The 12,640-nt window shown below is 33.3% G+C and overlaps 2 protein-coding genes and 1 pseudogene across 2 annotated transcripts; 2 read left to right on the top strand and 1 right to left on the bottom strand.

The window, feature by feature from the left end:
* Positions 1 to 569: 569 nt before the first annotated feature.
* On the bottom strand, positions 570 to 4,081 carry LOC141684659 (LRR receptor-like serine/threonine-protein kinase EFR). Its single transcript, XM_074489734.1, has 2 exons — positions 1,284 to 4,081; positions 570 to 1,113 (listed from the first exon to the last, which is right to left on the bottom strand). The coding sequence occupies exons 1-2, from the start codon at positions 3,952 to 3,954 to the stop codon at positions 731 to 733; spliced, it is 3,054 nt and encodes a 1,017-aa protein (XP_074345835.1). The 5' UTR covers positions 3,955 to 4,081; the 3' UTR covers positions 570 to 730.
* Positions 4,082 to 7,871: 3,790 nt separating this feature from the next.
* On the top strand, positions 7,872 to 8,360 carry LOC141686515 (uncharacterized). The gene has a single exon (XM_074491547.1). The coding sequence runs from the start codon at positions 7,872 to 7,874 to the stop codon at positions 8,358 to 8,360; it is 489 nt and encodes a 162-aa protein (XP_074347648.1).
* A 202-nt stretch (positions 8,361 to 8,562) lies between these two features.
* On the top strand, positions 8,563 to 9,803 carry LOC141686514 (uncharacterized; annotated as a pseudogene).
* Positions 9,804 to 12,640: the final 2,837 nt, after the last annotated feature.

Here is a 12,640-nt window from a genome sequence, read left to right as displayed (position 1 = left end):
GTCGAGAATCATTAAGATCGAACTGCATACACACCAAATCCAAGTTGTGATCATCATCAGGGTAATCATAAAGTACCAAGTACAATACCTAGATTAGGCCTCTAAAAACAAAGTAGCCTCCAGTAATTTAAACCTTTCCAGGAGCAGAATATAGATTAGTAAACTAAGATATTGAACGATAAATTACAACCTAAAACAGTCAGTTCTGCAGAATTTTCCATTCTCTAGTTACTAAACAGTGAATATCAAAGACAGAAAAAATGAAATAAGCCGCAGTTGAAGTCAATTATCGCTTCAGACAGGCTGATTCAGAAAGGAACAAAAACTCGATATCAGTTTTACAGGATAGGGAGATGCTAGAGCAAGGAAAACACACTCCAGTCCTGTAGAAAACAGGAAAGGTTCATACTACAGACAATTTCATATTTATCATTGGCTTCTTAGTGCAGTAAATTATCCTTGCATATAGCAAATAGACAGTAAATTATCCTTGCATATAGCAAATAGAACTGAATGGATTAAGTTGAAAAATCATGAAGGTTGATATTCTAGCACATAATTTACCAGAATAGAAAGAAAGATATATTAGCATATAAACCAACAGGTTTTAGCGTTTATAACAAGGAAACTTAATTGCAACATGTTAAGCAAGGTTTCAACTCATGGAACTTACAAATATAAAAGAATAGAAATAAGGGAAGCACATTCTTCCTCGTCATTCTTACCCAGATTATTGACTGGACTGCAGAAGTTTGTCTCTTGCCACATTTAACAACCTAATAGCAACACTGACATTGATGCGTTTTCGTGGATTCTCTTCAGAACATAATATCCCCACTTCAAATATTGATGCCAGGCATACCTCTATCACAGCCCTGCTGTATGGTTGATTTACATTCGAGCCATGTTCTTCTTGATATGGTACGATACGTGGATCAACAATGTCCATCACTCTTTGTGGGAGGGTCTTCCTCACATAGTCATGAAGATCCTTGTCATTGTTCATTGATATGCTGCTTTCTGTAGGTCGCTTCCCTGAAAACATTTCTAGTAGAAGAATTCCATAACTATACACGTCTCCCTCTGCAGATATCTCCCCACACATTCCATACTCTGCAAAACTAAAGGGTTTATATAATTGGAAAATAATAACATTTTTTTGATAGATGATACTCCTCTATATGAAAATTTCCGGTAATTCTCTTGAAGCAAAATATAGTAATAGTTTTAGTCAATAATTAAAGCACTAGCCAATATTGATAAAAAGTAGTATGAAAAGTCACCTGGTGGAACGTATCCAACTGTTCCGCGTATACCAGTTGAACTCATGTGTGCTGGATTGGCATCACTTGTAGCAAAAGAAAACCTCGCCAGACCAAAATCACCAATATGAGCAACAAAATTCTCGTCAAGAAGAATATTACTTGGCTTTATGTCAGAATGAATGATACTTGAATGACCATGATGATGTAGGTAATCCACTCCTAGTGCAACATCAATAGCAATATTTAGTCTTTGGAGTAGAGTCAAGTTTCTTTCATTCCCTTGATAGGATGGACTTGGATGCAACCAGTTGTCCACACTTCCATTAGTCATGAACTCAAAAACCAATGCCTTGAAGGCATTTCCCTTATGATCAATGCTAGAGCATGCTGTGATGATCTTGATAAGATTCCGGTGACGAATATTCCTCAATGTTTCACACTCTGCCAGAAAAGTCTTGTTGGCTCCATGTATTTCAACGTTTAGTACTTTCACAGCAACTGTATGTTCCACAGATTCGAGAACTCCTTTGTAAACAGAACTGTATCTTCCTTCCCCGAGCAAGTTGTCTGCAGAAAAACCGTTTGTAGCGAGTAATAGGTTTTGGTATGAAAGTTTGGGATATTGGCTATCCTCAAATCCTGGAATGGGGCCATTCAACTCTTTGGAATTTTGACGTCGATAGAAAATGAAGGCAAGGCATGCTAACAAGATACCAAGTGGTACAAGTACTAGGATTAGTATTACTCTCAGGGCAAATGGTTTTTTCTTATTCCTCGAAACTTTTACAGAACAAGTAGACAAATGCAATGCTTGAACACCACCACAAAGCTCCAAATTTCCAATGATTGAAAAAGCACTAACATTAGAAAAGAGACCTCTTTTTGACACTTGTCCTCCAAGCTTGTTGTGCGACAGGTTGAGAAATTCCATTTGAAAATCATCAAAAAAACTTGGAATACTCCCAGAGATATCATTATTTGAAAGATCTAAAATTGCAAGGTTTTTCAAAGCCTTGAAAGAGGATGGAATTTTACCTTGAAAATGGTTTCCTGCCATATATAAAGCCTCCAACATCAAACATCCATCAAGGGTAGCTGGTATATCTCCTGTTAGTTTATTATACGAAACATCTAGTCCAACCAATTGTTTGAATCTACCAATGTTGGATGGAAGTGGGCCGGTGAGAAGATTCTGGTACAAATCAAGCTTTAGAAAATGGGAAGAAAACACAATTTCGTCAGGTATTACACCTGTTAGCCTGTTGTAAGCAATGGAAAATTGCTCTAGAGTTGCGGAGTTAAACAACTGAGCAGGTATGCTTCCTTGGAGTGTATTATTCATTAAGTTGAGATAGAATAATTGAGTAACGTTGCAAATGGAAGTTGGAATTGCTCCTGAAATGTTGTTTTCACTCAAATTTAGTAAGCTCAACTTTGATAAAGTTCCAACTGATTCAGGAATGCTCCCTGTTAACAAGTTCTTATGCAAATCAAGTATTATCATGTTCACAAGTTTTCCAATTTCACGGGGTATGCTTCCGTATATCTGATTATCGTACAGATACATTTCCTCCATAGCGTTGGAGAAGTTTACAATAGATTTCGGGAGCTCCCCTCTTAAACCACTCTCGAATAAGCCCAATCTCCATAGATGGGTACAATTGACCAAAGAACTGAAGAAGCTCAAGTCATCAGGCTGCATATTCTCTCCAAGTCGATTTTGACCCAGGCCTAGCAGTTGTAAATTAAGAAGGCTACCCAAATTATTTGGTATAGGTCCAATAAAATTGTTTCCGGTGATGTCAAGTTTAAGCAAATTGGACGCGTTAACTATTGATGGTGGAAGCTGGCCCGAAAATCTGTTTTTACTAACACCGAACACTTGCAGCTTAGGAACGGTGAAACTTAAATCTGTTGGAAACGTTCCTTCTAACTCATTCAAGTTAAGACTAACAATATTGAGGAATGAACTGTTGTAAAGTTGTAGCGGAACCATGCCAGACAATCTGTTTATTGACAATTCAAGAATCTCTAATTTTGCAAGATGAGAAACTTCAAAAGGTATTCTTCCCACTAGATTATTACGACCTAAAGAAAGTATACACAGAGATGATAAATTCCCTATAGACGGTGAAATTGATCGGGTAAAATTATTTACCGAAAGATCAAACCCCTCAAGCTTAGACCAAGAAGAAAAATCAGCGGGTAATTTCCCTTCAAGATGGTTAGCACGCATACTGATGTTTCTAATATCTACGCATTGACTTAAATTGACAGGAAATACACCCTGAAAAGAATTGGAGTACAGATTAAGCTGTCGTAGGCGAAGAAGTCTACCAATTTCATTTGGGATTAGGCCATGAAAGTTGTTTTGATAGAGGTACAGGGTCCTTAAAAACGATAGATTTCCGATATGAGGAGACAATGTGCCTACCAAGTGTAGTGAGGAGAGGTTAAGTGATGTTACCCTCTGTCGTCTGCGACTGCATGTAACCCCTGTCCAATGACAGAATTGGCTTGAACTGTTCCATGAGACTAGCGCGCGTAATGGATCATCAGTTATTGAATGCTTGAAAGAAAGCAAAGCGTGTTCATCAGTGACATTGCTTAGAAAGGAATACACATATGCTGCTGAGGTTCCGAAAACGAGAACTAAGAGGATGTTGAACTGGAGAAAGTTGAAAACCATGGTTGTACAATCAACAAGAGAAAATGCAGCATGAGTATTCAGCAAAGCACAGGTACATTTAGTTATCAACTACAAAACTGAGAATGTGTTTGGCTATTCTAGATGAGTAGTTGTCAATCAGTTAAAATGTTTTGTCTCCAGCAAGTGACTTCATAAGGTCAAGCACATTTAGCCAAATAGCCAACAAGTGGTGGAACCCAAATGGTACATGTACAAGTTGATGAAAAATTGAAGTATCTGTATTAGTGGTCATTAAACAAGGTCTACACATAGCGCCACGAGATATCTCAAGTGTTTAAGTGCTTATCTCTTGTCATTTTGGGTTCGATTCTCGCTCGTCCCCGAGATTTGTCCGAGATTTGTTAGGACAGATGAGCCAAATTAGTAAAAAAACAAGGCCTACACAAGTCAATCCAATTAATTGGCAGAGATATTGTCCATGAATTTGAGATATTGTCCATGAATTTATCTGATAATGGGATTAATGGAAGAGAAATGACAGGTTTTCGAATTTTTTCCCAAAAATTTCTCCAAATGTTAATGTGTCATATCATAAATAACAACTTTTTTAAATATAATATGAGATCCCGCGTGTATTAATAATAAATTCACAAATTAAAATATATCATGTGTTTGTCATATTATTTGGTAAAAAATTAGAAATTTTTTTGGGAAAGGTAGAACTGCTCTTCATTAAAATCATTAATTAGATTATTAATTTATTACTATATAATTTTATTAGTATTTTAATTATATTCTTATCCTCCCCGGACTCTTCTAACCCTACTACATTTGGATTATATATCATCAACAGTTGCGTGATGAATAATGATTATTGTTTAACAATCTCATAATAGTAGGTAGTACTTGTATGTCAAATAAACTACTGCCCCCGGAAATTTCAAGGTGGTGGCTTATACGTCACTTTGACATAAAAAAATGGTCCAAATTGTATATGTCACTTCTTAACGGAACTTCGTCTGCTGTTTTAGCACTTTAATTTTTTTATATAAGGGAAAACGGAACTTTGTGTACCGTTTTAGCACTTTGATTTTTTTTTATAGGGCAAAACGTTAGATAAAACAGCGTTTTGTAGCAAAACGTCACATAAAGTAACGTTTTTAACTTTTTTTAAAAAAAAATAAATAAAACACTATATCTTGTAAATTATTAAATCATAAATTAATAAAAAAAACCCAAAAGGGGATTGTTGAACAATTAAATGTTAAAAATTATTAAATTAAGTTACATCCTTAAATTTTATAATTATTTAATTTAAAATTAATATTTCTGGTTCCTAGGCCCTAAACCCTAGATTAAATAACCCTAAATCCTAAACCCTAAATCGGTGGAACATTTTTTAATTTCTTTTTAAATGTTTCTAAAACCCAAAAGGGAATTGGTGAACCCTAAATGTTAAAATTTTTTAATTTTATAATTATTTAATTTAAAATTAATATTTCTGGTTCCTAGGGTTTAGGGCCCTAAACCCTAGATTAAATTAGGGTTAAACCCTAAATCCTAAACCCTAAATCGGTGTAACATTTATTAATTTCTTTTTAAATGTTTCTAAAACCCAAAAGGGAACTGGTGAACCTAAATGTTAAAAATTGTTAAATTATGGTATCATTTATAAATTCTAAAAATATTAAATAATTATAAATATTGAAAAACGTAACATTAAATGATGTTTCCGGAACCTAAATCATACATCAAAACAAGCTTAAAATAAGAAAACAAAACAGAAAATAAAGGAAATACAAAACGTGTTTTGAAGTCACGTTGCTACATTATTAAAAAAATAAGAGGCAAAACGGAAGACGATGTTCCATTTTGTATGTATTAAAAAACGGAATATTATATGACGTTATGAGGTGACATTTTGGGTATTTCTCCCCTGAAGTGACAATTTAGGCATTATTAACTGATATAGTGACAATCTGGGCCTTTGTTCGAAATTTCATAGAATATGTAATAAAAAATTATAAAAATTATATAATTAAAAAATATATGCAATCTAGTTTCATACGTATTTTAGTTTTTTAAAATAATAAAAAATTGATATTTAATTTATGGTTAAAATTAAATCAATTTAATCACAAAAAAATTAAACAAATAAATTGGGACGGAAAGAGGACTTACCGAATGTATCAACTAGACCTGGCAATACTGGTATACGACACGTGAACACGGAACGAAACGACACGAATAATTAGTGTTTGAGTTCAAAAATTTGGTACACGAACACGAAAAAACACGGATATAATTAGTGTCGGGTCTGGGTTTCCGATATAGGTATACGACACGGAACGAATGTACACGGAATAAATAAATAGTTAATTTTTTTAAAAAATATAATATATATATATATATTACATACAAAATATGAATTACATATTTTAAATAATATATATATATATAATTGTAATTTATAAATACTAAAAGTCTTAAATACAGTTTATTGGTCATTTGACTAGTTGAGCATCTGCGAACATTTAGGGTAACTAATATCCCGCTTCCAAACTATTCTCTTTCTCATTTAGATCTATACATATTACATATGGAAGGGGAAACAAATTCAAATATTTCGGTAATCTTAATTTGATTTCTCAGTACTTCTCTATTTGATTACTTCTCAATTTCTTAACTACTATAGCTCAAGTTTGTGGTTCTATTAATTTTCAGGCAGATGGTCTTTAAATCAAGACAAAGTTGATGCATTTTTTAATATTTAATTTTTTTCGTATATAATCCGTGTACTTTAGTGTACCAAAACGGGTAAACATGAATATATTAGTGTTGAGTTAGTGCCACCAAACTGGTACACGAATCCAAATACAGTTCGGGTTTAAGATTTGGTACACGAAAATACACGGAACGTTTGTACACGACACGGAACGTTGCCAGGTCTATTACCAACCAATCAGATTCCTAGCACTGTAATCGAGCACCCCCAACGCGGGGTCAAGTCATGCATGGGGATAAGGAAATTGTCCAAGTGGCTGGACAAGTGAGAAAGCAAGGGTTGGAGCGGACAGTTGCAAGTGTCCAGAGACACTTTCGTGGGCCGGGGTTACTTGTCCACAAGTTAATATTTTAATAATACTTTGTTGTCAAAACTGTACATACATGTGATAGGTAAAACTTTGTGCAGATATTGACAGTATTAACGTTACAATATTAATGTTTAAATCGTAATCGTTATATAAACGGTAATATTTTTATTTCTATAAATATCAATTTCTATACCCTTATTATTCACACTTCTTACTTCAAAAAATTCTTAGCAAAAAATGAACCCAAATAATCCCCCATCTTCAAACCAAAATTCAAATTCTCAAAATATAAACCATCAATTTCCATATCCATATCCAAATTCCTATTTCCCAAACTCACAAAATTTAAATTTTAGTTCTCAAAATTTGAATTCTCCATATCAATTTTCACCTCCTCGAAATTCTCAATTTCCATTTTCGTATCCTCAAAATTCACCCTATCACTATTAATTTCCTCCAATTCCAAATTCACAGTTTGAAACTCAACAAATACCAATTAATATTCAAAATTCTCCCGAAACACAAGTGCAGGTCTTTGCCCACGAAAATGTTATTGATCTAAATGATGATTGTGAAGAAGGCGAAGATGTACGAGAAAATACCGGTCAGTGGAAGTGGGTTGAAGATAAACTCCTAATAAGTGTGTGGTTGAATGTGTCAATTGATTCACTAGTCGGTACTGATCAAAAGGCCGAAGCATTTTGGAGTCTAATTCAACAATATTGTGAAGATGAATCCCCCGGTGTCATTAAGAGAGGAGTTATGACAATTAAAAAAAGGTGGTAACGAATAAATGAATGTGCTCAAAAATTTGGAGCGGCTTATGATCAGGCTCAACGAACAGCCGGGAGTGGTACAAACATGGATAATTTGGTCGAGAAAGCTCGCGATTATCATTTAACTAATTTCAAGAAGAAGTCTAACTTTGAGCTTCATTGGCGTGAGCTTCGTAGACATCCGAAGTGGAGACCTCCTCCAACTAGCGCAAGTTCTAAAAGAACTAAATTAAGTAGTTCTCGAGCTTACTCATCAGAAGGAAATAACGATACACCAACATCTGAAGAATTTGAACCGGTTCGTCCTCAAGGTACAAAAGCTACAACTAGTAGAAAGGGAAAAGAAAAGGGGAAGGCCACAGCTGCAGAAGTCGCTGAATATGAATCTATACAAGTTGCAGACAAAAGAAGAATGGACATGATGGAAGAATTAAACGAAATTCGACTAAAGGAGCTTGCGGTGAAGCAAAGTGAGGTCGATTTACAAATCATTATGGCGGATACTAGTACAATGAATGATGCTCAACGAATGGCTCATGCTAAACTGCTTGAGAAAATTATGGCAAGAAACTAGCCGTTTGAAGCTAGTGTTTGTTTGTATTTGTTTGTAAACTAGCCGTTGGAGGCTAGTGTTTGTTTATATTTATTTGTAAACTAGCCGTTGGAAGCTAGTGTTTGTTTTTATTTGTTTGTAACAAAGCCGTTGTAAGTTATTTTTTTTTACCTTCTAAATAAACTAGATGTGTTAGTTCATTCAATTCACAACAAACACTAACATGAATCAAACACCCACATCACAAAGTTTTGCTCGGGAGTTCACTGAAGAATTCATTGAAGAATTCTACAATGATGCTAAACGCAATCGTCGACTCGAGTTTTTTAACAAAAATTTTGGACAAAGCTCAACGACATCCACGCCTCGTAAAAGTATTTACAGAAATCGTGAAGGAGGTCATGAATGTCTAGTGAATGATTATTTTTCGTCAAATCCAGTATATCCAGAAAATTTATTCCGGCGAAGATTTCGTATGGGAAGACATATTTTTCTTCGTATTGTGGATGCTGTCTCAAATTATGATCCATATTTTCAACAGAGGATTGATGCAGTTGGAAGAAAAGGTTTATCACCTTTACAAAAATGCACTGCAGCAATGCGTATGTTGGCTTATGGTGTCTCTGCTGATGCTGTTGATGACTATGTTCGTATTGGAGAGAGTACTGCTGTTGAATGCTTGAAAAAGTTCACCGCTGTCGTATGTACAGTATTTGAGGGTGAATACTTACGAAAGCCGAACTCGAATGATGTGCAACGTTTATTACAAATGGGTGAAGCTCGTGGTTTTCCTGGTATGATGGGAAGTATTGATTGCATGCATTGGCAATGGAAAATTGTCCAAAAGCATGGAAGGGAATGTTCATGAGTGGTCACAAAGGAGTTGCAACAATTATACTTGAAGCAGTTGCATCATCCGATCTATGGATATGTCATGCATTTTTCGGAGTTGCTGGATCAAATAATGACATAAATGTCTTGGATCGGTCACCAGTATTTGATGATGTGCTATAAGGTCGTGCACCAGAGGTAAATTATACTATCAATGGAAATAATTATAATGTGGGATATTACTTAACAGATGGAATCTATCCTGAATGGTCAACATTCGTTAAAATAATACCTCGTCCACACAGTGAGAAAAAAAAATTATTTGCAAAATATCAAGAAAGCCAACGAAAAGACGTTGAACGGGCGTTTGGTGTGTTACAGTCCCATTTCGCAATTGTACGTGGTCCGGCACGCTTTTGGGACTGAGCAGATCTTGGGAGAATCATGAGAGCATGCATTATCATACATAATATGATTGTTGAAGACGAGAGAGACACATATGCTACTCAATTTGGTCCACTACCAACCTATGATGATACAACAAATGGGTTACCGGAACCAAATTTAGTGGAAGAATCATTTATCCCGTACGAAACATATGTCCAAAATAATATGCAGATGCGTGATAGATAGACACACCGTCAGCTAAAAAATGATTTAGTTGAGCATATCTCGCAGTTTCATAATAATCGTTAATTTTTTTTAAGTTGTAACATTTGAATTTAATGTATTTTTATTTCATGTTCTTAATATAATTACCCCCTTTTTAAATTATATATAAAATGTTAAATATATAATCACTTTTATTTATATTTTTTTTCTTATTTAATTAACACATTTAATATCTTAATTACTTTAATTTGATTATTATAATTTTAAATTTATTATTTAATTTAAAATTTTAAACTAGTACAATCGAGTTATTTTTAGAAAATAAAAAAAATAAGTTTAGTGTTCAAGTTAATAAACTAGTGCAATCAGTGTGGGAGTATAGAATATTGTGAAAATAATTTTGAAAAGCGTGCTGAAGAGACCCTGCGTTGGAGACATACATGTACTTCTTTTCCCCAGGTCACTTTTTCTTACGTGGATTACAAGTTGGGCTCAGCATATTTTAAAACAGGCATCAGCTTTGTGGGTGCTCTAACCACCATTCTTCTTTCAATAGCCAGTGATCAATGGTTCAAGTACCAGCGGCGACACGAGTCTTTACCAGGGGTGGCAATTTCGGGTTTTGGGTCGGGTTCGTGTTGGGTTGGATGTATCTGATTTTTTTTAGTCTGACCCGAACCCGACCCGAAACGGGTTTAAAAATTGTGACACGAACCCGACCTGGTAGAAACCCGAGTAACTCAAAATTAACCTGTTTGACCCGAAATAACCCAAAATTTAGAAAAAATTAAAAAAATTAAAATTAAAAAAATTAATTTACATCATTACAAAACTAAAATGTTATGCTAAATCAATATAATAAATAGAAATATAATAAAACACAATATTACAAATGATTTATAAAATATAACCTACCATTTATATACATATATAATATATATATTAATTATTTAAATAAACAGGTCGGGTTCGGGTATTTCGGGTCAACCCGAAATGACCCGATTTTTTCGGGAAATTTTTTACCCAACCCGAAAGTCAAAATTCTCAACCCTAATTCGTACTTTTGCGGGTTGGGTTTGTGTCGGGTTTCGGGTCGTATTTGATTTTGCTACCCCTAGTCTTTACTATAAGTACTCTTTCTGTCCCAACCATTTATTTACGGTTTCCTTTTTGGATGTTTTATCTAATTCTTTACATTTCAAAACTTATCAAAAATAGTTAATGGTTCACATTACTTTCCCACTTTTTCCCTCTTTTCACACTATTTTTACTCCACTATCTCCTTTTTATATATTAAAAATTAATGGGTTCCGCCACTTCACCCTCTTTTCCTTATTTTTTTCACTAGTTTATACATATTTATTAACCCTGTACCTAAACCAAATATAAAGAATTGACCGGAACGAAGGAGTAGTTAATAGTTCAAGTATCAACTAGCTCTTTACTCACAAGTAAAAGTGACAGATGATTTGTGTATCAATGAGTCTTTTACTTATAGGTGGTTGATAGAAAAGATGTATTCCATTGAAATTTTAAAGGTTTTTTTTTTGGATTTTAAAAATACTAGAATATTTATTTTGAATTTTAAAAATTCTTTTAACATCTGATGATATTCAATAGGGATTGAAAAATGTTTTTTTAAAATATGGGGTATTCAATTTTCATTTTAAAAAGTCTATTAAAATCAAGAGGTATTCAATTCGGAATTTAAAATTTTGACAGTGTATTTTATGTTTTTAAATATTTTAATAAAATTCAAGAGATTTTGATTAATTTGTATAAATCACTATTCAAATGAGTAAGACTCTACGAGATTTTATTCAACAACTCCGTTAAAATCCGCGTATAATTAAAATCAGCTAAAATCAGTAACAATCATTCAGAATCAATAAATTATTATAAATTTTTTATAATCTGAATTAAATACATCCAATTTATCCAAATTTTTCGTAACTGAACATTACCGAAACAAAGTGTATCTATTACATGATGGCCACCACACTGTGTCTTTGCAATTCGTTCGTGTCGTATACTTTCGTGTCGTGTATTTTCGTGTTTCGTGTACTTGAATGTCAAACTCAAAACCGACATGTTTAGTGTTCATGTACATTTGCGTTCGTGTACTTTCGTTTCGTGTCGTGTATGTCGTGTTAATTGAATATTAATATATATTAAATTTAATATTAATATAAATTAAAATATAAGATTTTTAGGTAAAAAAATATAAAATATATGAAAAATATATATTTAGATCTCAATTCAATACAATATATTGAAATTAAATAATATTTTAAAAATAAATATGCATACATTTATTATAATTTTACATGTATTTATAAAAAATATTAAAATTTAATTATAATATTTATTTATGTCGTATACTTCGTGTCGTGTCGTGTACTTGAAGGTTAAACACAAAACTGACACTAAATCTCGACCGTGTACTTTCGTGTTCGTGTATTTTCGTGTCGTGTACTAAAAATGCAAACACAAATATATTTTTGTGTCGTTTCGTGTCGTGTAAGTCGTGTCGTATCCAAAATTGCTGGATCTACCACACATGGCATGTAGTTGGGGATCAGTCAATTTTAAACTTTTATTATAACCAGCTTTGGGTGTACATTCTCCCTGGGCAAATCTAGTGATCCAAAAATCTAAATTTGGGGCAGATTACCCCAAATTCTATTCCAACAATGATTCAGATTTGGATTACTTGGTTTAATATAAAATAATAATTTTATTATTTGTAGTTTATGAGATTTTAAATTGATTTTTATTTTTTTAATTATATAATTATTAATAGAATATAATTAATAGTTAACAAAATTTATTTTTAAAATAAAACTTAAAAGAATGAG

The sequence above is a fragment of the Apium graveolens genome, chromosome 9 (assembly GCF_009905375.1).
Source record: "Apium graveolens cultivar Ventura chromosome 9, ASM990537v1, whole genome shotgun sequence".
Taxonomy (NCBI): domain Eukaryota; kingdom Viridiplantae; phylum Streptophyta; class Magnoliopsida; order Apiales; family Apiaceae; genus Apium; species Apium graveolens.
Note: the sequence above shows the minus strand (reverse complement) of the source record. Positions and strands in the feature narration are given on the sequence as shown.